The 25,589-nt window shown below is 36.7% G+C and overlaps 1 protein-coding gene across 2 annotated transcripts in view; it reads left to right on the top strand.

Annotated features, from left to right (window-relative positions):
• Positions 1–25,589, top strand: part of TMEM245 (transmembrane protein 245) — a 79,360-nt gene that overhangs the window by 18,778 nt on the left and 34,993 nt on the right. The window contains exons 6-12 of one of the 2 annotated variants that reach the window (XM_069004151.1): positions 3,183–3,352; positions 8,189–8,212; positions 14,278–14,382; positions 15,728–15,810; positions 17,942–18,032; positions 18,839–18,937; positions 20,811–20,942. In XM_069004151.1, the coding sequence (XP_068860252.1) occupies positions 3,183–3,352; positions 8,189–8,212; positions 14,278–14,382; positions 15,728–15,810; positions 17,942–18,032; positions 18,839–18,937; positions 20,811–20,942 (704 nt within the window). The remainder of the gene's footprint in view (positions 1–3,182; positions 3,353–8,188; positions 8,213–14,277; positions 14,383–15,727; positions 15,811–17,941; positions 18,033–18,838; positions 18,938–20,810; positions 20,943–25,589) is intronic. The other variant, XM_069004152.1, reaches the window with a different exon arrangement.

The raw sequence follows: 25,589 nt of genomic DNA, 5'->3' as shown, positions 1-25,589 counted from the left end.
GCATTCCCTTTAGGGAGGTGCAGGCTCAGGATTCTCCTTATCCCTAGGCCACAGTCCCTTCAAGAGGTGTACCTGCTCCAGCATGGATCCTCTGTAGGCCATGGTCCCTCTGAGTGGTGTGTCTGCTCTGCTGTGGAGCCCTTCTGCTTCCCTGGCCTTGTAATTGCCTTTGTTCATCCCTCTGTTCCTTCTTCCTCTCTAGTCACTTGTTCTCTCTGTGTTCCTTCCACTTCTCCCTGCCAAGTGCTTTCTGCCCTTTCTTAGATACATTTTCTCTGCAGTACCACATCTGTGCCTGATGGGTTCAGCTTTGCCCAGTGATGGATCTGTTGCAGAGCCACCTGGAACTGTGTCTGGCACAAGACAACTCCTGGTCTCGTCCCATGGAGGCCACCCCAGAGGTCCCCCCTGCTACCAAAACCCTGAGATCTGCACAAAGTACACAAAGCTACTGTAAACCATCTCGTTGTCCATCTGGAAATTGTAGCTTGGGGTCATACTTACTGATTTGAAGGGCTGTGAGCTCCGAGGCATGGAGAAAGGAACAGCTGCACCTTTGGCTGTGGCACTGCAGCAGCAGCTAAAGGGTAATGTGATGGCAAGACGTATAAATAGCTGAATGCAGGGTAAGAGAAGAGAGGGGTTTGACCTTTGTTTCATTTCAGTGTAGTTACTACAACAGAAGAAAGAAACTTCCCATTTCTGGTGTCTGGGCATCATGGGAAACGGCAATCCCAAGTGAAAAATGAATTAGAAAATAAATTTTAGACATATTAGAAGCAGAGTTTATGTGGCTAGTTCATTGAAAGGTCAAGGAGTAACTTAACCACTGTTCAGAAACACCTGCGTGGGAGGAAGAAGGGAAGCAGCAGTTCTGCAGTTAGACAGCAGTGAATGGTTTTAAGCTTGAGCCACACAAATCTAGATTAAAGTGCATATCTATAAATGAAACAGCTGAATACTGCTCCTGACAGTCATTAGGTCTAAAATAACTACCCAAACAATAAACTCATGCCAAAAGAGAAATTACTTTTGGAAGTATTTGTGACTTGTTGTCTTAGCAGTGACACTGGGCCATGAAGTGCTTTTTCATGGCATATAACTGAATCATTACAAAAATATTACAAATAGGCAGTATAATGATGAACAGAGCCAAATTTAGAACAGTGGATTACATCAAACGTCAGAAGGTGAGTGATGATAATCTGCATGGCTAAAAGAGAGGTAATAGTAAAGTACAAGGAAAATAGGAAGGGTAGTAAAGCAAGTTCCTTACAACTGTGCAAGTTTAAGGAGACTAATAACTTGAGGCACTTCTGAGACCTTAAAGAGGATGCTTCTAGTATGTAAAAAACCCCAAAAAAACTCCCTAAAACCTTCACTAGAAAGGTGTTAATTTTATCAGAATTCCTTCTATTGGTAAAGAGGACTCATAGAAAGCAGCATTTAGATTATGAGAAACATCTTGGTATCATTAACATTTTTCCTTGAATGCATTTGTGCTTCAATTGGAGTGAAATGGTCTTTTAAAATTGCTTAGTGTAGAGAGTGGAAAAATGATACCATAATTATACCATAAAATGAAAAGGTGAAAGAGCTGCTGTGAATTGAAAAGCTAAGCAATGAACCACATTGTGGAACACTTGGCAGCATTTTGTTACAGTGATGTGAGCCTGGAAATCCTGGTATTGTCTGTTTTTAAGGTCTTTCATTTTCTTCCTTGCTTGTTCTGTTGTACCCTTTTTTTTTTTTTTTAATTGTCTTCAGGTAATTCTCTGCTTCCTGCAGATGTTTGGAACTTGTTATTATGCAGCCTTTTTCTTGTTTTGCTCACTGCTTTCTAATAACAATCCTGTGCTTCTTCTCTCTTGTCTCTTTTTACCTAATATAATTGCAGCCATTTTATTGACTGTAGCACCTCCTGACACCACCTTTGCAATGAGCGTACACTCATTTATTGTAAAAGATACTGTTTAAACACTTAAATAGTAGTGGAAGGTTAGAATGCCATTTGAGGTATTGTATTTGTAAATGCAAGCTTGCCTGGCTTTGCTGAGCAGCAGTTTGTGTATTGACTGTGAGCTGCATTTCATCATACAAAACTTCAGCCTTTAAGTTCAGTGCTGGCACTTGCACTGTATTTTCTCCTTTTTTGTATGTTTGCCACTCATTTTATTGGAGAAATCATTGGATTATTCTTTTTCTTCAAGAGAATAAATCCTGTATTTGCCACGTGGTGGTGCCAGAGGGTAAGTGAACTAAATGTCAGGAAATTGTTTCACTGGCTCTCCAAAACAAGAACGAGAGCATAAACTATTAATGTGTGTGGCTTGCAGAGAATAGACTCTTGTGGAACTTGGATAGATGCCCTGTAGGCAGTAAAAGTTAACCTTTTTGGCTGTGTATGTCATTTTACACATCTCCAAGTAGAAACATGTGATTTTTTGATGGTGAAGTAGTGTACTGCCAACTGTTGTGGAGCTCATGTATGGCAGTAAGTTACCAATCTGGTTTGGAGAACAGTCACAATAAGAAAAAAAGATATATTAGAAGTAAAATTACTTGTAGTGGTAACTACAAGTTGCCGAGATAAAATGCTAATCTCAAATAGCTTTTTTAATGTTTAAAAGCAAAATCTATCAGTAGTATTTCAATAGAAGATTTAAATGGGTGCTTCGTTACTGTGAAATTCCACAGGATGTACTTTCAATTCTTAAAGGAAAGATACACTTAACAGCTTAGAAGTCCTAAAACTTAAGAATTTAGGCTGAAAATTTTCTTTTATGTGTAATGTGCTGTTAAGTTCTGATTGTGGTACTTCATGTGGAGTCATTTGGCATGGTGTATTTGTGAATGTGTAAGAAATCAACTGTACTGGAATCATGGTGCGGCACCTTCTTATCCCAGGCCTTGCTCAAGTCTGTTAGCTGCATTATTGAGTAGTGTGTAGACACTTTGCTTCTGCTGTCTTCTAAGTTCCATGTGGATAAGCACAGCTGCAAAGCTAGAGAGGAGATTAGTACTAAAATCACTGGAAAGTTCCAGAGGTGGTTTCTAATGGGAAATAAAACTCAAGAGTCTTTTCCTTTCTTTTTCATTGCTCTTCCAGAATAGAATAGATAAGTAGTCTTGTGGTGTTCCTCTGAAATATCTGATACTTAATTTCCTTCTTGTGGTTACAGTTTGGGCACTTAAGAAATTCGTGATTCATTTTGGAGTTTTGAACTTCATGGCAAACCACTGCAAAAGTTGGTGGCAACTTGTTGAAAATTTTGTGAAGGAACGTCAGGAAGCTCTTGCACCACGGCCCATCAGAGGACTCGGAAGTGTTATGCTAAAGCTTGACAGTAAGGTATTTCTATTTACTTCCTTAAGCAACTTGAAAGTTTGTTTTATTCTCTGTTCACAGTATTCTGAGATGCTTTAATTCTAAGATAAATGTCTGTCACTAATGAATATGTCTTTCATGTAAAACCCTATCTGTTTTATGGTGTATTTTAAATTATGTCTCTTCTATCACTATTCACACTTAAGTACACATTTAAATTTAAATGTTAAATTGATTGCATGCAAACCTTGACAGAAGTTACTTTTAAAATGCTGAATCAGCTGTATAAGATTCCTTATCTGAGTAAGGCAAACTTCTCATGCTTTAGTCACCGTACCTGGTTACAAAGATTTTGAATTTAAACCTAATGAGTTTAGTCTGAAGGATAAGATGTTCCTACTTCTTATGAGAAAATTTAATTAAAAAGCGGACCATTGTGTTCTGTAAGTACAGCCCAAGGTAGTTCAGACACATTTGTCTATACTGTGTGGAAGCAAAGTTGTTGCACACAGTAGTATGGTGGTACAGAAATGAGTCTTCCCTCTCTAAGTGAAGAAATATGTGGGATAAAGTACTTGGGAAATGCCATAGAATAAAGCTTCTATGTTACCCTCCCTTCTCCCCCGTGCGAAATATGCCTACATTTGCATTGCAAATTGCAGAGTTGGAAAGCTCCATAAGATTTATACAGTTTCTTTCATTAAGAATTGTATGTTTTCACGTAAATGGATAGATTATTTTGTTTGTAATAGCTATGGCAGTGTATAAGAATCTGCTTTCTGTAACTGTGTTGTTGACGTATTCTCTGCTCTGGAAAAAGCCATTATCTTAGGGCTTCTATAACTGATGAGCTGAACCCTGTAAGTACATTTGTCAGAGCATCTGTACCTTGGCAGATTGGTTTTGCAGTTTATAGCTCTGAGTTCCTACAGGAGAGGGAGGAGCTTAAGCCTGGATCTAATGGGTGAATGGAAGACAAAAGGTCAACAAAAGCATTGAAATGCCTCTAGGAAAAAAGTAGTGATTTCACAGGGTTCATTGAGGAAGAATTTGAAAAAGGAAAAGCCTTTCAAAATACAGCTATGAACACAATAAAGTGGTTTTCCAAAGGTAGTGGAAATTACGTGTTGGGATAAAAGCTTATGTTATACAAAGCTTTTCATAAAAAGGTTTTGTTCTGTAAGTAAGAAGACTCTCTGGATGCAATATTGAATGTATTTTTATTTCATGAGTTGTCAAGTTTGGTATCCTTGTATTGCATGACTATATGATACAGTATCCTTCCTAATTCCAGCAAGTCTTTTCTCCTTAAAGAAGGTAGGGCTTTAATGTGCAGCAGAACCCCTCGCTCTTCAGCTTAAATGTACTTAAGGTCAGTTTATCTACATGTTGTTTTATGTCTAACAGGTAGAACAGTGTTGGCACAGCTCATTTCTCCATCTCCCTTCGCCCCTCCATTTTTTAGATGACAGCTGTAATTCCTACTGAGTCTGCGCTGTGTATTAAAGTAATCTGAGCTCTCCCAGCCATTACAAGAAAGGCGCTTGATAATCTGCATGATTCTGTTGTCCTCATTTGTGCCTATTTTAATTCTGTTTCAGCTGGCATTTCTCATGGGTGGCTGGGATTATATGTAGTCTTCCAACGCTTATCACACTAATACTTCCGTATCTTTTAAGTTCTACTGGCTGTGTTTATCCTGTGTATGGTAGGATGATGGATGCATGGTACCTCAGAATTTGGGAAGCAGTGCCACAGAATATTGTCTGTTATGTTTCTTGTAGGGACAGGGAAACAAGAGGAATGAAAATGACATCCTTGCAAGATTTTTTAAGTTGGATTACTGAATGTTTCAGCTTCAGTAGGTACTGTTGAAGAGGAAATAAAAAATATGCAAACACAAAATAGAAATTTGGGGAGTAAATTGCCTGTTATGGGTGTGTGTGAGAAACCAAGACCTAGGGATCATTTCCTTTGCAATTAGATGTTTAACTTTTTAATATTCTATTTGTAGTTTCTTTTCATGGGAGCTGAATCTGCTTAGGGTTTTTGTTTTGTTTGATTTTTTGTTTGTATGCTGAGTTAATTGGAAACTGAACCTTAGCATCAGGATGTATTGAGGCTCTTAGCTAAGTACAACAAGCCATTGAGAAGGTCTGTTTTACGCAAATATTTAGTGGTACTGCTTGGGCTGGCAGACATGGTATGCCCAGTTAGGAAATAGTTCCAGATTTGAGTGAAATGCAGTGAGAATGAGGAATACATCTTAGAGTGGCATGTCTTCCTGCCAAACAAATTTTAGGAGGCTAGTGTAGATAGTGTGGAAAATAACCCATTGTGAGAAATGGGTGAGTACTGCTCACACATGCAAATCTGAGCTTTATTGATTATATCTGTAACAAAAGCATCAAGAAAAGAACTGCTTCTCTTCTTTCACAATTATCATTTACCCCGATTATCTCAGAAGTGCAGAGAAATTTGAAATGAAGAGAAATTCTGATCAAGAGAAAAGAAAGGGCATTGCTTTTCATTTTTTTTTTTTTTTTGTAAGCAGTAGGTCAGTCTGTCTGAATGTGCCTCCTTTAAATATTGACTATGAAAATAGGATGTTGTTACTTATTCTTTAGCCCCTGTCTGTGCATTTTCCTCATGGAGGGTCAACAGACAGGTGTGAGAGACTTCCTGGAGGAGAGAGTAGGGAGGTTTCTGTTGTCAGACACCGAACCATCTTAATAGATATGGTATCATGTGTGTTCTTATTAACAATAAAGAATTAATAACTCTCTTTACTGATAATTTTTTATTTTAAAGAAGACTGTTGTCTTTCAATATGGTGACTACAGTTGGATTATAGAATCTGTGAGGGAGTTCAGCAGCATTGGCAGTAGCTCAGCTGCATGCAATAGACTTTTACTTCTTGGAATGTACTAATATTTTACATGCATGCTTTCTAGTATACTTGAGTGAATCATGTAGTTGTTACATGCTTTTTCTTGGTATAGTGCACTAAAATTTTATATGTGGATTGTTTACATTATTTGGACTTTGGATAAAGTTAACTTTTATTTCTTCTGGTACCACACTTAGCATATAGTTTAGCCAAGCACAGAAAACAAGCAGAATCTCTGCCAGTACTTACATTATTTTAGAAAATACTTTCATAGACATGTAAGATCTCAGATGAATAGTTTTCCAATAAAATACTGGAAACACGGTTATAGCCTTATTAATTTTGTATGACTTGAAGATTAGAATTAAGCTGTAGCCTATTTTCAAATGCAGGTTGATTACATTTGTAGAACTACTTAAACATCAGTATTGGTAAGCTAGTAGGCAGGTAGAGCCTCCCAGGTATTGTCTTAAACAAGAATAAAAAATACTGTTATTTTTGACATTCAAGTGTTATTTATTTCCTAGTTACTGTATTTATTATCCAATTCCCAGAGGCTGAAATTAGAGGAAAATACCAAAGACTTCCTTTCACATTCTGCTAAAATCATAGTGCTCTTTTGTTGTATTTTGTACAGAATTGCAAAGGGGAGCAATACAACCATGAGATCTATGGTTTTTCCAAAATGAAGTAGGTTTTAAAGTGCGGAAGTAAAGTTAAAAGTATGTCATTGAAACAGAAAACAACTTTCCCTTTTTTCACAGATAAGTTATTCCATAAGTGAAGAGGTAAAGTAGAAACAAATTCTACAGTGTCAGTTTGAGGCTTTTGAACCTTTGTAATGGATTTCTCTGACTGTGACTCTTTCCATGAGTAGTAAAAGCTAGTAAACGTGGGTGCTTTGTGCCATATTTTATTTTCATGTTTCCTAATGTTCATGTTTCTTTGTCAGTCTGCTTCTAACTTGATCAACTTTATTAATGAGATTTTTATAAATTTGAAATATTCTTACCTTCTGTTTCCATTGGGAGCTAATATAATTTCTGGCAGCTGGCAAACATGCTAGATTTACTGAGAATTCAGTGATCTTGTTTTCAGAGAGAAACAAAACTTTACTTATGTGATCTTAATCCCTAACACAGATGAATAACAGCATTAAAGCTCTTCACTGTTGTGTTTATGCTAATAATTGGTTACTAATGGTTAGAATTAAGAGTGTAGTCCTACATGAACTAGATTCTAAAATGGGTGTACTTTAGCATGTGGGTGAGCATCAGTAAAGAAAAATAACTTTAGTGCAAAAGGAGAAATTGACCGTTGAGAGGTGCAAGGAGAATTGCATGAAATCTATACATTTATATGATCTACAATTTGCTGTTGTATGTCAGACTTAATTATGTATTTGATGTTGTGCTGTTGAATATGAATGCTTTAATATGAATGTGGTACCAAAAAACCATATAAAATCTGTTCAACAGTAATTGACATAATAGGAGTGTTTTGAAATGCATAGAATGGGAGTGTTTGAGTGCCTGAATGGGAGTATTAATGCCCTAAACAAATGTCTCTTGTTAAGATTTGGTGTTTTGCTGAAATGCCCTTCTTGGAGTACTTTTACAAGTCCTGCTCTGAAATCTGATGGTAGCTCTCAGTATAATTAAACTGGAATTGCCCAGATTGTGCTGATAGCTCTGTTAATACCATTAAAGTTGTTCGTATTTGTTGTATCCCTCTTTGTTTCAAAAGTGCATGTTGATAGTAAAAACCCAGGTTCTTGCTTTAGAAGTTGTTATGATCTTTTCTTCCTATTGCAATTTACCTTTGTGTCTAGAACAATTTCATTTTCATTCTGTGGATGACTTTGCCTGCCTCTCATTGCTTTTTTTCCCCTATTTACTGCATTTTTCAATAATTTTCCACTGTGTTGTGTTTTTTTCCCTTTTCTTCCATCTCCCCCTGCCACTGACAAGCTGTGGCACTGGCTTAATAAGAAGGTAAATAAATGGAAAAATTGTGATTCCAACTAATGGATTCTGTGGTTTTGGGGAGTTTGATTTTTTTATAATTGTTTTTTTTTTATTTTGCAGCATGAACACTCTTTAACATGCCTTGCTTCATAGAATTGTCTCTCAAATGCCTCTTTTCCAGCTCTTGGTATAAGCTACTGAAGGTCATATAGTTCTATCTGATCTCTTCTACTCCAGTGAATGCACACAGTTAAATGTTTTGTACAGCAGAGTATTGCATTAGCCTTTCAAGGGGTAGTTTGATTTATGGGCACTTTTATTTAAGAACAGTTGATCTTCACCTGGTCCCCACTTGTACACCTAACAAAACCAGTTCTCTCCAGTCTGGAGAGCTGCTCTCTGCTCAGAGAAAGCAGTTAATTGAATTAACATGGGAGTGGCAAGGGTGTAAAGCACAGTTATAAAGCTGAGTGTAAGTGCATGGACTGGGTTCAGTGAGTGCTGTCCATCTTTTACTTCTGAAGTGTCAAACTTGTCTGTGTACACAGGCATAGTATGTAGTGTACCAGCAGTGAATACATACAAAATGAGACTTTGCATGGCCTCAGAACTGCTGATTCTTAACAAGTCTGAAGAGAGAGGCTAGTAAAAAAAAAAAAAAAAAGTAGTTGGTATAGCTAAAATCTTTTTTTTCCTGTTGAGTAGCTTTTAAAAGAAGTGTGTGATGTTTTGTAAGGAATGTTATTCCCAGTTCCCATGGTTCATTTTAGCTAACTAGGTTTAACTATTGTTCTTTGGGGAACTGTCATCCCAAGAGAAGTTAGAGCTGCTTTGGCTTCATGTGTGACTGAGATCTGAACAGCAACTAAATTCAGTGATATCTCTCTGTGACTTGAGCAGTGGCATTGCTTCAGACAAGTGAAGAGCTAGGGAGGGATGCCTATAGCAGGCACCATATAAAAAACAAATAACAACAAAAACCCTCAGAGTTTACAGGTGAAAATCTGGTATGTGATAAAATATATATAAAAGGTTCTTGTAAACAAGGAAGTGAGGGTACACGGCTGGTATCTGCCATGAATGGCTGATGGGGAATAATGCTAATAGTGACACATGTAGTTCTAGGCTGAGCAGATACAATGAATTTAGAAAGTTTGATCTTCAGTATATTTAATAAATGAACACAGGATTCTATGTTGAGAGGGCTTTCTGTTTCTGAAAAAGAGGAAGGAGTTGCTTGCTTCATGGTTCAGTTAAAATTGTCCACGAAGAGGGGCATTTTTTAATGTTCTTTTGCCCTTGACTGTATTTCTCCTGTTTTAAAATTACTTTTTTATTTCCCAACTTTGAAATGTTTGTCTTATGTGAGTGACTTGTGGTTAGTAAATATGTGCAACCGTAATTCTTCATAAATTTTTTTTATTAGATATTGGTTTGTTGGCAGAGTTCAGGTGAAGAGCTGTGTTTGGTGAGCCACAAGAGAACGTGTAGTCTCAACTGCTTTTTTTCTGGCTCTGAATTTGTCATTTTCTTTGAAAATTCATATGTGTAGATATGTTTTTTTTCCTTAATATGTGTAGGTTCTAAAAAAAATTTAACTGTAACTGCTTTAAATGCTAAAATGCCTGGATTTTATTTTCAGTTTAGAAATTAGCATTATTTGGCAAAACCTTGTGGATATAGTTTCTTAACAGAGTGTGGGTTTTTTTTAGTTCCTTGGAGTTATTTTTGAAAACTGTTGGTTTACTTTACAGTTTCATAAGTAGAAATCCTGAAAGTCCTATAGTATTACATACAGTGTTGACTTCTGTGCATGAACATACAGTAGTAATATTATAATCAATGAAAAAAAAGTGAAAAAAATGTGCAGTCAGTGGGTTTGTTTTGTTGTCTGTGGTGTTTTGATGATTTTTTTAAAAATTAAAAAAGTCATACTCTGTCAGAGGCAAAGAAAGGAGGAGATTTGTAATACAGAACACTGGTTTGCAGTTAAAAAGTGATTTTTTTGTGTGTGTCTTTCTCCTTTTTGCCTGTCTTTGAAGGGAATTACTTGAGAGAACACCAAGATAAATTTCTGATAATCCAGCAGGAAATTAAAAATCATATGGATATGGCAGAGTTTGAAATGATGGTTGATTATGACTGCTAGTGATAAACCTTGGCTTTTTGATTCCTTTTCATGGTATATGTAGCTCAAAGTATAGAATAGATTCAGTCAGTTTAGCATAATTTGTTCTTAATAACATTCTCTGTGGCAGGAGTCTTTAGGAGGAATTGCTAAATTCTGCTGCTGCTGTTGGAGAGACACTGGTTTAAGTAGACTTGAGACCTCACATTCACTGTTCTCTACCTTTGCTAGCTTAACTACTCAGCTGATTCATTTCAGCATAACCTTGGGATGTGTTCTGGTTACAGACTCCCCTTATTCTCTGCAGATAATATTAAGGAGATGGTATCTTCAAATCTTAACTGAACTAAAGGGAAATGACAAGTCTAAGGAATGTCTTGGGAAAAAAAATCCTCATAAATAGTGGAGTTGTTTACAAAAAATAATAAAAGTTCTTGTTGGTAATTTTATGTAAATTCAATTGAAAATGAAGTGGATGCCTAGGTGTGCTTCACTGTTTGGGTAATGTAGTAAATCAAACATGCTAGAAAAACTACTGCTCTGAAGGCTGTGCAGTATGCAACATGCAAATATTAATTCATAGATGATGTATCATACTGCATAACATGGAGAACCTGTCTAGGTGGCAGGATTTCTGAATTTTAAGTGTGGACTGTAGTTCTTTTACAGCTTAGTGTAATATGGTTTGTGTCATCATCCAAAAGCTGAAAGAGGAAGTGCTCGCAAATTATTGAGGAGCTTTCCAATAGAGTGTAACTCAATCAAAAAAACCTTTTTACAGTGAGCTAAATTTAAAAAACAAACCTTGATAATTTCATTTCAAAACTGTGACAGTTAAGGATAGGTTTTTTTGGACAGCCTATCACAAATCAGTAACATCTCAGTTTGGTTTTACGAGTGTGACCTTCTGTAGCTTAGGAGCCTGCCTTTCCTTGACCTTTGCATAATTTCAGATGTTGTGGCAGCCTCAGCTTTCCTCTGTTGACTAACCTTTAGCTTAGAAGCTTGGAACCAAATATAAAACTTCATGACCTCTGGCTAATGAGTAGCATTTAGTCAGTACATGTTTGTCTCTGTGTGCATGCCCATGGTTTACAGGAAGGGTGTAAAGGGAGGCCTGGCAGGGTTGGGGTAGGAGTGAAGTCTGGACCTGATTCAGTGGTAAGTAAGTACAACCACACAGGCATTTAACAGTGTAGCTTCCCTGCAGTGAGTAGCTTAGCTGCTCCTATGCATTGTTTAGCATGAGTGTGCAAAGGGTGAGGGTTTGCTAAGGAAGTATTGGGGGTTAATGTAGGGAAATGAAGTGTGTTTTTATAGAAAAAAAAAAAAAAAAGGAGTAAATATAGCCTTAAGTGAATGTTGTCCATCTGCTTTTACTTCTACGATACTCAGTGCAATTCAGTCTTCTCCCGTGATACGTCTGTACCACTTGTATAACTTGGATCCCCTTAAGCCTGTGTTGAGAGATGTAATTGCAGTACCTGTAGGCTTGGCAGTGCTTGCTTTCATCAAGCCTTCCTTGGGCTGCCTGACTGAGTAAATAGAGACAAGGTGGACTTGCTTGGCTGAGGCTGCTGCTGGTACCAGTACATCATCAATGCTGCCATGACTTTGCTAACTAGATTAAAGGTAATCCAGGATTTACGTGTGCTGTAGCTGCACTTTAATGGCAGTCAGGCATGTTTGCACCCACAGTACAAGTGTCAGGAAAGATACCTTGTCTGTCATGTGCCATCTCGGAGAGAGTCGTCATCCTGGTCTTTTGGAGTTTGACCTTCCAGTAGTTACTACGTGGCAAAACATCTAATGTATTCAGCCTTAGCTCCACTGAGATTTCACCTATTGGATACCCCTCACACAACCATTGAGCCTAGCATTTTTGGAAATCTTTGATAGTACTTCAGTTACATGGATTCAGTGAATCTGATTAAGGTGCTCTGTGTAAGACTACTGGATTTTTTTTATCTCTGACTTAGTAAATAGCAGTTTGAACTTTGTCTGAAATGACAAGGGCAGCTTTAATTTTTAGTAGCTTCATTTTGAAGTCCATGCTGTAAAATTTTCTTCCCCTGCCCATCCAGTGGTGGTTTTTTGGTGATGTTTTGGATTTCTGTCCTTTAAAACAAGGACTTTTATTTCTTGCTTCTCTTGCATAATCATTAGATGTACATGAAGCTTGGAAGGGCGCGGCAAATCCTGTTTCAGTCTTATTTCCAAAGAGGTAACCTCTATATATACCATATATATGCCCTATGTAGGGAGTACTCAAAGTTTTTCAGAGAGCTGCAGTACTACTGCAGGCAGGTCACCTCCTTCCAGCCACTGGCAAGGCATTTCTGATGGCTGAAATACTTCAGCAATGCTGAAAACCATTAAAACTATGTAAGACAAAAGATTTTTCACATTGCCTCATGTTCTCTGAGTTCCTTTCTGCAGTTCTTAATGTAGTGCAGATCTTGTTACAAAAACTTGCTGGCTCAACACCTTGTTACTTTTAAAAGGATTTTGCTTTCTTTTAGTTTTTGTCATCATTTTGAACAACAGTTCTAAAATGCTGAATATAATCCTTGAGTTAATTTAGATCAAACAAGGAGCTGGTTGTAAAAGCCTGAAGGTTAAAAATAATTGCTTGATGTACATTAAGTGCTCAGATGCTACCAGGTGAACACACACAAAAAAAAATCCTTTTTTCAAATAGGAGATCTAACTTCAGTGTTGACCAATTCAATCATCACACAGCAGTCTGAGAAGTTTGTTGTTCCAGGGTTGATTTCATGTGTAGGGCTAGGGTAAATAATGAAGAAGGAACTAATGTAAACCATTAGCATGCATATTAGTAGCTTTATAAGATCTCTAACTAAAATGTTACCAACTTAGTTGTTGAATATATAACTTGTACTGGAAAGTACTTTTGCTTACCACACATTGGCTTTGACCTCAGTTCTCTTAAATCACAAATTTTACAGTTGTGTTGTTGCTTTTTCCTGTAGTAATGCTAAATGGAGTAGAAATAGACCTGGTATTTGAACCATAGGAGCTAGAAGAATGTATTTGGTCATATTTGCATGTGCTTTCACAGCTTTTTATGTAAACAGTCAATTTGTGTATGAGATGAAGCTCAGCTTGCACTATTCCAGAGCACTCTGCAAAGTCATGTGACTGAGCAGTTTCATTGTTTTGAATGACGTTATCAGAATTTCTCTACTTGAATGTGGTATCACCATTTGCTTATTTACATGTATAGAATGAGCCTTTTTGTAAACTGACAGAGCAACAAACATGCCTGTTTCCTGTATCAGTCAGTTTAGCTGATGCATGCTTAATGCTGAGCATCCTCCTGAGACTGGAAGTGGATAGAAACAGTTGATGGTGAATAATTGGCCTGATATTCAATAATGTAGAACCCCACCTGTCCCATTTAAGTTCAGAAGGTGATGAGGCAGCTTTAAAAATTTTATTACTTGCAAAAATACCTCATTTGTCATTTAGATGGCTCTTAGCTATTCAAATCTGAAAGTTATGGTTGTGCTTTACAGTATACCTTGGTAGCTTTGAAATCCTGTGCAGACAGTGTCTGTAAGTTTCCAAGTTGCTGAAGGACAAGAAACAAAGACAAATTTCTGGGTTCTAGATGACATGAATGTCTTTTTTAGGTACTTCTCTAGGTCTAGTAAGTTACTGTTGAATTATTGCTTGCTTTGCAGAGAGCTTGCCGTGTTGTGTGGTAATGTGTACATGTTTTTTGCAAAATCACATGTCATACCATGACCTTAATCATGCTAACATTGCTTGTTAATTGTTCATTTCCAAGCTTGGGCATAAATGCTGTTTGATTAGAGCCTGATTTTGTACTGTGATTATCAATAAAAATAACAATACTGTCGCATAGCATATAGTGTTGCTTTCATTAAAGATTGATTTATATGCTATAATTTGTTTTTTCTTTTTTTTTCCTGCACAGATTATCGTGTGGTTGGAGAAAATGCTAGATAAAATAATCAGCATTTTCATAATATTTTTGCTAGTGATAGGAACCCTTCTGCTAGCTCTTCTCCTTACAGCAAAGGTACAGTGTGCTAATGAATACAACCATAGAGCTCATTTTCATTGCTGATGGAGGTTACTGATATTTATATGAGATTGTATAGCTTAAAGAGTTTTTATAAATGCTTAGGAACTAATTGCTCTCTAGTTGAACTTGTCACCATTCCAAGACTATAGAATATACAAAAATATACCAAAATATCAATATTTATATTTCTTTGTATTTTTGTGGTTTTTTTACATATATGACAAGGCTAATATATAGACATTTGGAAATGCAAAATTTATTCTAGTGAAAGAATTACTAGCTTATGTATTACAGGAACAGATTTGTTTTGCATCCTGTCAACACCTTCCTTGTCAACAGAAGAACTACTTAGAATTTTTTCTTTTTAATTTACCTTGCATCAGAAACATTTGCAAAATGCTTAAGGTGTGTTTGCAAATTTTTTGGTAATTGCCTGCAATATCCTCAGGGTATCCTTTTCTGAGTTAAAATTACTGAGATTCATGATCAGATATTCTCTGAAATTGATTTTTGGTTTATGGTTGGGTGTGGGTTTGTTGGTTTTTTTTTGTTCACCAGAAGAGGTCACTCATGTACTTTTTTTTCCTTTTTCCCTAATGGAGCTGTTTTCATACTTGAAACGGTCAATGGAGATTGAATGTTTGACTTGAGTACAGTTATGGAACAAAGATCAATCGGTTATGATGTCAATCTCCTTTTTCCAAAATGTAGCATATATAGTGTTAAGTACTTAAAATTGAAAACCTTAGAAGTTGTGCAAACATTCCTGCCTAAAGCTTCCTTATATTCATAAAAGGACTATTAAGATATTTATAAAAGGTGTATTTTATCATTCTTACTGAAGAATTTATTTGGTCAGGCACTTCATAGCATGACTGGTCATGTTAGAGTAATATTCATTAATTTTTACGCTTCTTTGATCCGTGGCTTAAAAAATTATATTTGAAACTGTGCTTTATATTTTACTGCTTCCCTTGACAGCACTGCTGTTACTGTTAAATTTTTTTCCACTGATGTGATAAGGTTTAAATTTCCATTTGCTATTACTAGTGACCAGAATTGTCAAAACAGAGTGATGATTATTGTATTGACTAGGTTTTTCTTGGGTTAATGGAACTTCCTTCTTCATAGTGGGTTGTTTGCATTGGAAGAATTATTTTTTAAATGTACAAACTGGTCACTTCCCCCCTTCTCCTCGTCCCCCACCACCCCATCCTCTTCCCTCTTCCTCCCAATACCTGCCCCCTCTCCAAAAAAAAAAAAAAAAAAAGTCTTTCTGAATGTAGGAAGAGCTGTAGTTTGCACTACATAACACTTCTCCTCTCTGTCTTTAATCTAGGTACATCAGGAGAGCGTTCACATGATTCAAGTCACAAGCAGCTTGATCAATGAGACAGTAGCCAGTCACCCAGAATGGGCAAAGTAAGAATGCTGAAGTTAAGCAAATAGTATAGGGAGGGTGAACAAACTTCCAGGTGCTCTAATGAATAGTTTTTAATTTGAAAAATCCCCTAGATGAACAGAAATGTAGGTGGCTCTCTCAGGCAGATGTAAAAGCTAAACTCTCAGACAGCAGGGATGTTTATGCATCATTCTGGAGTGTGATACTTCATTTGAGGACTATTTGGATTTTGGTGGCGAAGGATGGCTCTACGTAGCTTCTAGCTACAGTTGTGGAGAAGAAACCTGTATAGTGCCGAGAAAAAAAGAGATCAGCATTTTTTTCCTATAAAAGGAAAGTAATGGCAAAGAATGCTCTCTCTGGAAAGTTTCAAGACAGAGCTAAATTATTTTTCAGTGTAGAGAGATCGATGCAGAATGCCTTTGAGGGCATAGGAGTTGAAGACATTGTTTCTGGAGTGAACTGAAGAAGAGTTCAAGGGTGGAAAGAATGGTGGATGGGGGGGGAGAGTTTGGTATGAATCAGTTGGGGAGGGCCATTCCTATTAAGGGAGATGTGTATAGTGTGCACAGTGGGAAGTTTGTAAGGTTTAGTCTGTGTAATGATTAAAGTAAACACCAAGGCAAATGTTAAGGGAGAGAGAAGGTTTTGAGAGAAATGCATCTAGAGGAAAACAAGGGCATGCTGGTGAATAAAGGAGTGATTGCATGAACATCTGAGGGGGAATAAGTGAGACTGAAAAGTGTGATTTTAGGGGGGACATGTTCCAGGTGGCTTTCATTCTGCTTCAGCTAAACAGACATTGGGCAAAGGTGAGATACCAATTTAATGCCAGGAAAAAAAGATCTCTCCAGAATAAGAACGGTTGACTCTTCCAAGGGCCCATTCTAATCAAAAGTGATGGTGGTTTAAGAAAATTGAAAGAAAGCACATTCTGTATTATAAGAGCAAAATGATTTTTCAAAAACAGAACTAAAAGGATGTAGTTAATAACCACTGTAGTAATACATGCTTTAGCACTAAAGTAATCACAGTGATGAGAACAGAAAGCACTTAAAGTGGTTTTACTTCTTCATGGTATCTCTTGTGTTGTTTGGCCTTTCTGTTTTGCTGTAAGATGGAAATAAGTGGGACTAATGAAAATGGAAATTTGACTATCAGAAGCTTATTTACATGATGAAACTACTGGAACACTAGTTGAAAAATTAGCAGAATTGTAGCATAACATTTTACTTTCAGTGTTTGCTTCCAAATTTGAAGTATCCAGAACAGTATATTTAATTCACGAAGAGTAAGAATATCTCTTGCCAAATCCATGAAGCTTTACCAGCTTTCAGAGCTTGATGCTCATATTATGTTTAGAGGTGAGTGACTGAAATGTCTTGGAATTCCAATCTGGAATATTTCTGAAGTTTTATACAGACAGAAGAGCTTCCATGTTGATCTTCAGACAGGTGAACAAGTATAGCAGTTTTATTTCCTGAGTGCTTTCGTTTTGTTTTGGAAGGGCTCCAACAAGTGCCGTTGAAATCAAGATGTCAAAAGAAAGTCAAAGCAGAGATTGTGTGCCCTATATTCACAAGTGGTGAGATGCTGGCAACTCAGTAGGGTACATTGCTTGAAAGTGATGTGAGTCCCTGAAGAAATTCACAAGCAGGTAGTTTGGTGAGGACTTAGAAATAAGTGATGTCCCAACCCTTTTTCAGCTGGTTGCTTTTTCATGGAAACTATGTTAGCAATTTACATTCAGCTTGTAATTCAGAAGGTTATGTTTGCAGCTAGATGAGACTGCTTCATACAGTATTTTCAGAAAACTCTGGGGGGAAAAAAACTAGTGTGAATAGCACACGTAAAGATTGAAGAGATCTCTTTTGAAAAAGTCGAGATATCAATTTAATTAAGGTTTCAGGAACCTTGAAGGATTTTAAATGCAATGACATGCCCTAGATTTAACTGTGCTTTGCTTATGGGAAAATCTATTCCTTGATATGTAGAAGGAAACATTTGAGTTGGAATAAGTTTATATGTATTTAACCGTAATGATTTGTTGTTGTTTCAAAAATGTTAATTTGCAATGTGTTTTGGGTGTGATGAAATGTGTGTAGTATTTAGCAGTTAACTTTGTTTTCCTTCTTTAAACCTGCCCCCCAGCTGGCTCCCAGAAGCCCAGGTCATTCAGAAGGCGCTCAATTCCGCAGCGAACAACGTATACCAGTATGGCCGAGAATGGATCACACACAAGGTAGGAGTCAGCTCTCAAAAAGCTCCAGTTGTTCTTTAATTGCTTGTATTTCATAAGAGTACAAAGAAATAAAAATATATTTGTCAGTAGTTCTTTTCCATGTGCTTAACCATTTTGTTGACAGATCTGTTCTTTCTACTCTCTGGCTTGTGACTTTTGAAGGAAGAGTGGGAGTGATTTCAGTAGTCTTTTCTGCTTAGAGGATAGTTTATTTTTAAGAGCTGAAGAATCTGTCATCATTCTAATGATTCCCAGTGCAAATGCATCAAATGAAATTGTGTAGTTCTTTTTTAACTGGCTTTAGCTGTCCTATCGTAGACAGCGTGGACTTCCATTGTGACCACCACCCCGCCCTCTCCCCTGTATTCTAATTTCTGTGTGGGCTGGGTGTGGTACACTGGACATTTTTTTAATCATAATTTATATAGTTAAGCTAACTTCCTTCAGAAGAATTTGCCAAGATTCTTATTTATATATTTTGGTATCTAGCACACATCTGAAATTATTGGAAATATTTACTCTAAAGATATGATCAAGGGTTTTGGATTAAGCATTCTAGAGACAGCATTGGTTTTTCAGTTCAGAAAGAAGTCCTTAGTGCAGCAGAACGTTTTTTAACAAAGTCTTTGTATTGTAAACCATGTTGTCTGAGGTGTGTATTTCATATTGATACTAAATTTTTCTAATAATTTGGGTGTGAGACACACCTTTACAGACGCTCTTATGTGATTCATCAAGCTTGAAGTTCATCAGTAGATGGCTGCTTTATTCTGTTCTGTGTAATAAAAGATTTTTATGTGTTTTAGCTCCATAAGATTTTAGGAGAAAAAGTAAATAACACTGCTGTGATTGAGAAACAAGTGCTGGAGCTCTGGGACAGGCTTTATCACTCTTGGTTTGTGAAGGTGGGTAACTTATTTAAATGGTATTTATATAAACTATCACTTAATACTCTGAGATAATTATGCTAAGTTTGCATTTCTGAGGAAGGGATTAGCAGAAAGTTGGAAGGTTGAGTAAAGGTCAGTAAAAAGAAGGTAAAAATGTCAAGTGTGTAAGGCACAGATCATTCTGCAGTCACAATTTGAATACAGCCAGAGCTGTGTCCTACACTTAAGTAGTTGTGTTTTTATGTGTGCCATTTAGTTTACGGTTTTCTCACTTTTTATAATTAGTGTTTCTTAGTTTAGCACTTTCTGCTGAATTTTTGTGTCGCTGAGGTGTTGGGAAAAAGAAACTGGTCTTCTGCATGATTTGTGTAACTTCTATTAATTTGAAATTGTGAAAGTAATTGTACTCTTGTTAAGTTTCTTACAATGCATTTTTGCAGCCATCTTATAATGGGTTCTGTACAGTGAATCTTGAAAAGTTCAAGAGTTAAATCATTTTTATGCTGCCAGTGCTGTCTGCCTTTTAAAGGAAAAACCAATTCATTAGTCATTGCGCAATGGAAATACCAAACTCAGAAGTCATATTCCTGAAATATGTCTGTATATTTAAATGATTGTGATTATATTAACACTTTTCTTCATGCAGTTATTTTTCAAGTACCTCTGAAGTTCTGAGAAGATTTCTGCATTAAAGAAGTAACATTTTCAGTATAGAACTAGATGAACAGATGATAGGTTTTCATACAGTTTACAAATACAGAAAGCCTGTTGGAGGGAGGTTTTTGATTACTCATATGGTTCTGCCCTACATAAATTGCCCATTCAGAAGAAAGGTCTCTGTGTTGGTGGTGGATTGTTAATGAAGGTTGCTAATTGTGCATCACGAAAGTGTAATGGTGCATCTAGAGAGAATTGGTAATAAGCAGAAAATGTAATGCTCTTAGATAAATCAGTGCAGGGACCTCACTTGGAATGTTACTTGCCATTTGTGGCAAAAAAAGATAGTGTCATTTTGAATGCAGGCTGGTAAGGCTAAAAGTGTTCTGAAAATTTTAACAAGTAGTGGAATGCTTATTATAAAAATCAGAGTTAAGAACTTGAGAAGTCTCCTTCCATTAAAGACTAGGATGTTGTAGTCAGCGGGTTTGCTTAAGCTTGCTTGCAGAGATTTTTGGCATCCTTCTCTGAAACACTTGTCACAGTCCCAGACTGAGTCAAATAGCCTCATTCAAGATGGTAATCAGGTATGATTCACTGGGCAATAGGCAACTTCATAATTAGGGAGGAGCCACTTAAGGAGTTAGCTGTTGTTTTTATGGCTATGTCCTGTTGTCTTGTTGTGTTGCAGTTACAAAGGTGTGTAGTCAGAAGAAATCCTCCATGCATCCAGTTCAGCTTTTAGATTTCGTGTGATTGAACATTACCTGTGGAGAGGTAGAAACTAATAGTAGAGAAAAATACTTGCTTCAACTTCTGCTTGCATTTTTCTTTATAGGCTATACTGGGAAAACTTGGATGTTGCAAACAGTAAATTATGTAGGCAGTAACTGAAATCATTACCTCTTTCTTGTGTGCTTTCATTAAAAGCAAAAAAATACCATTGTGTCAGTCAAGCAGTAGTTAATTTTTAACAGAGTTAAATCAGTAGGATATACAGATATGTAATTAAATGGAATCATTAACTACAGTTTTCTGTCAGATTTTAATTTTTCCATTGTACAGAGTACTTCCAGCTATTTTTGGGGATACCAGTTAAAGCAGCTCTCAGTATTTAGATGCATGTTGGATCTATTCCTCATTAAGAAAACATCAGTGTAAACCATTAGCTTTTGACTTCTCATTTCTCTGTATTTTATTTGAATGTCTATTTTCTTTGTCTCTTTTTAAGAATGTAACACATTCTGGAAGACACAAAGGACACAAGTGGCACATTAACCGTCAAAACAGCTGGCTTGGAGATATTCTGGACTGGCAAGATGTTGCATCATTTGTTCATGATAACATTGAAACATTTCTCTCTGTATGTATTCTTTGTACTTACTACGAAATTGGTCTAATTTTTAACTGATAGCAATTTCTCCTTGGAGTACCACTAAGGTTATGGATTCAAGTACATGGAAAATTAGGGAAACACTGCTAGTGTTACTTACAATTACCTAAGCAATTATTGTAAACCTATTTAAGATATAACTGTAAAACAAACAGAAATGTTTATGATAAAGAAGCTCTTGTCATTTCAGCATCTTCATGGATACCAGCTTCCCAGCTGTCTTCCTGAGGCAGGTTGTTACCTGTGTCACCTGCAAGCTGATTTTTCAATGCATTATTTTATGTAGTCTTTTCTCTTTAAAGAAGAAACGAGGTGGTTCAGGTTATAACTGAAGAAGCTATTAACTAAGAGGTTATGAAAATAAAACCAAGTAATAAAAGCAGAGGGTCATCTTTTTTTTTGCCTCAAATTATTATTATTTGTTGGATTGAAAGCAGCTTATTTTTCTTTTTTATGAAAGTTCTGTGGAGAGTGAAATAAATATTTTACACAGTGTGAATTCCTGAATAAAAACCTTTCACCTTATTGAGGAGAAAATGAGGAAGCATTGAAAGCAGTCCAAACTGAAGTGTTTCACTAAAAAAGCATGTTAAGTCCAAAATGCTTAATATACAGAGTCAATCCCCAATACAGTTCATCTTTGACTTGAGCTGTTGTCATTATTAGAAGTATCTTCAATTTTGGAAGACTTATTATTTATACCTAACTGGCACCATGGCAGCTCTGTGGATGTAATTAAAGCTAGTATTTGCCTCCAGGCAGTTCTTGGTTTAGACTGATAGGCATGTGTGCTTTTTCTGTCTTCCCAACTGCTGCTTAAATTGTTACAGCTTCTACCAGAGAACAAGACATGAAACAAGAAAAAGCTGAGAGAAACTTTATTGCAGTAAACCTTTTTTCAGTTAATAATGAAATTTGCTTAATGCTTTCTCAAAGTTGGCCATGCATGCTTGAGGCAGAGGATTTAAAAATGCACAGCACATCATGATTTAAAATCAATGTGGAGTTTCCTTCTAGGCAAGAGGAACAGAAGGAGGAGATACATAAGAGCGTGTCATTTGCAGCATTGCTGCACAGTGCTCAGAAACCATGATGTAAAGTGTGCTTCAGTAATCTAAGCAGGCTAGAGAGAGGGGAAGAAAAGTCTAAAGAGAATAAATATTTAAGAATGGAAAAACATTAATATTAAAATTTTCATCTAGCTAACATGCTTGCTTTACTTCTAAAAACTGGTTTCGAAGTTCAAGAAAAAAAGTGCCAGCAATTGACTTGCTTTCCTGTTTATTTCCAGGAACTCATTACTCATCAGCTGTGGGGAAACACCTGTCTTTTTTCTCCATATACTCATGTCCTTAATGACAGACTGTAAAACAGTCAGCTTAGTATAAAGCTCTAAATCCTAATTTCACATCCTTACTGGGCAGCATTTTCTTTCCTGGCTTGCTCATTTACAGTGCATTGCATAAATATTACTCATACTAATATTTTAAATTAAAATTGATGAAAATATGATCTCTGTGCTAGTTTAGGTCATTAAAACATGGAGATTATGAAAATAAGAAAAGTTTTTGCTGAAGTCTGGTATTTTTAAGTAAGTTTCTTACCTAGCCTAAGATACAAAGCAACCTTACTGTATTCAGGATTTATGTTCTTACCACAGCATGAAAATCTTTCTCCTGGTATTTTGAAGCAGAAGAATGGGTTATTAGAATGGCATACTGAATTGGGAAGGGTTAATATTTTAAATTTTGTGGGTGCTTTTGGGAGTGTGTGTTCTGGGGATTTAATTTTTTTTTTTTCTTAGATTCTTTGGTTTGGGTTTCTTGCTTTTTTGCTGTTTTCATATTTTATGGAACTTTGAGTGAGATTTAGACCAGATTAGATGGGGCTTGGAGCAACCTGGCCTAAGGAAGGGTGGCCCTGCCTATGGCAGGGGGATTGGGACCAGATGATCTTTAAGGTCCCTTCCAACCCAAACTGTTAACAACTTTTTTTTTTTTTTTGGTTGAGTGGGGTGTTCATGGGGAGAGTGAGGTCGAACACTTGAAATCAGTGCTAGTTTGCAGTTCTTAAGAATATGGCAAGACACAGTACAGTCCTAAAGCTGTGTTGACAGTTTTTTTTAACATAGAGATAATTTAAAGAAAATGAGATAGCTGTAAAGAAGTGGATATGCGGCTCTAATGAGATTTCCTCCACTTTTGGAAAAGAATAAATGTGTATGATTACACTACTTGCATGTAACAAATATTTAAGCATAGATTGAGTTTACCAAAAAATAAATATCTTGCTTGCCCCTTGGCTTTCTGAAGTATTTCAGAATAGAGCAGATGACAGTTTTCTCTGAAAATACAGCTATTTGACAATGTCATTAGAGCCACAAGCAGATAAGCTTTTTTCCATCGATGGAAATCATAGGAAGTGTTCTTCCTCCTTAATAAGTGAAGGAGCATTGCTTTAAGAAAAACATTAAAGGAAGACAGCTGCTAGTGTTTCACTTCAGGCTTTTTCCTGTAGTGGAAGAATTTTTTGTTTTAGAGTTGAAAGCATGTAATTAAATCACTTATGTAGATGTGCTGGGGAATTGCTGCTGTTCGTTTAATTTGTAACAACACGCATCAATTCAAAATTTTGAGTATCAGGTAGAGCTTGGAAGACTTATGTACCCCCTCAAAATGTGCAGTTCTTTATAGCAGTTATGCTTAGCTGTTGTTTGATGTAGACATACCTTAATTATTTTAAAGTAATTCACTATATAAACATGTAAATTGCCTGAAGATTTAATATGAAGATAAGCTTTTCCAAGTCACCAGTTAGCTTTTTTTCTAAAAGCTTTGGTGTTAGCAGCACTGCTGCCTTTTTCCAGTATTAAGCAGTAGTGTTTAAAAGCAGTATAGTATAATCAGTGATGTGTTTCTGAAGTGGGGTTTATTTCACCTCATTCTTTGCAAAGAGAGCAAGAATGGATCCTCACTTATGCCTTGTATTTTGCACCCCATGCTTCACTCTAAGGTAGTTTATCAGATGGATTACAGAGGCAGCACATAGCTGGACTATTAAGATTTAATTTCTAAAAAATAAAAAAGATTCATTCTTTCCTCACTCATCTGCTTTTCCATTCATACCCTTTTTCTCCATTTCTTGTATGCTTGTAGCATTGAGAAAGTGAATCGCTGCTGGCTAAATCAGTGAATGATGACTCAGAGCTCCCTTGATGTTATAGGAGACATTGCTAATGTCTTCTTAATTTGATCTTTTGGCTCCTTGCACAAGAATACTCATCATTCCACCAGCAGGTGGTATCTCGTTCAGAGATCTCCCAAACAGGAAGACAAAAGACCTTCCACAGAGATGTACACAGGGAGCTTCAGCTTAGTTAGGTTTCTCTTTCTGTGCCTTTAGCATGACTGATCTGTGTGTTTTAAATCAAGTCAGCTTCTCAAATATTTCAGTGAGTTACTCCATATCCTAATATTTTCTCTGGCTCCAGTAATTTATTCAAGTAATCTCATAAGTTTATAGCTAATTCAGTCCCTTTTGCAGTAATATATCAATTAGCGTGTTTTTTTTGGTTTTTTTTACATCTTTGTGTCCAGTTTTGTTCCCTTTATATGTCTGTTGATCTTTAGAATCAAGTTACGTACATAGATTTATCTGGCTTCCAGAAGTTTGCTGACTTGAAGTTCTCAGCAAATTACTGTTTTGGTCAAGTGCCTTTTAACCCTCATTTTCAGGTGCTGACCAGTTTAAAAGTGGCCAAGAGGACACCCTAGATGCCTGAGAACATGATGTGCAATTTTGCTTTCTTGCCTGCTACAGATTGGAAAGGCACAGGAACTGATGCTGATGGTGACACAGCACAGTGTGATGTTTAAGGGAGTGCTGAATTCTGCACAGCTTCATAGCTCTTTTAAACACTGATCCCTTATGGCTGCTTGCAGAGCAGTGGTTTGGGGAAAGAGGTGTGGTTTTCAGTTATTTAATAATAAAAAAGTAACTGAAAGTACTGTAACATTGCATAAATATTCACACTTGTTTTGTTGTGTTTTGGAGAACTCATCTCAGCTGGCAAGGTGTTAACAATTCTTTATGCCTAGTAGGTGAGCTCATCTACTCACCTGCAGTAGGCTCTGGGAAGCGAACAGCATTGTGAACTCTAAGGTGCAGCTGCACATCATTTGATTTTGTGAGTGGTAGGGAAGTATTTGAGCACGTTCTGGTACTGTATTCAGTAATGATTAATGTTTGCTCTGTCTGTCTTCTCACCCTAGCTATGAAAAGCTTGTATCTTGAAATTTTAATGATACATATGGGTAACGAGGAATTATTCTGTGGTTGGAGACGCATCGTAAAAGATGCAGTTGCTTTCATAAGACATACCAGAGCTGTAGAAAGGCACTATCTGCACTTATGCTAAAGCAAATGCTGGTGATAACTAGTTCAATAGTTCAAATCAATGACTCCACCAAACAAGGATGTTCATGTAGGAGAACCATTCCTGCTGTTAATTGAACGGTGTGATACCTACATTGAAACTACCTGCACTTGTATACTCCTGGTTATCAGCCCTCAGGCTGAAGCTTCTACGGAAAGTGTTCAATAAATCCTGCCTGTACT

The sequence above is a fragment of the Aphelocoma coerulescens genome, chromosome 2 (assembly GCF_041296385.1).
Source record: "Aphelocoma coerulescens isolate FSJ_1873_10779 chromosome 2, UR_Acoe_1.0, whole genome shotgun sequence".
NCBI classification, from domain to species: Eukaryota; Metazoa; Chordata; class Aves; order Passeriformes; family Corvidae; genus Aphelocoma; species Aphelocoma coerulescens.
The sequence above is the reverse complement of the archived record's forward strand: the minus strand, read 5'-3'. Positions and strand labels throughout refer to the sequence as shown.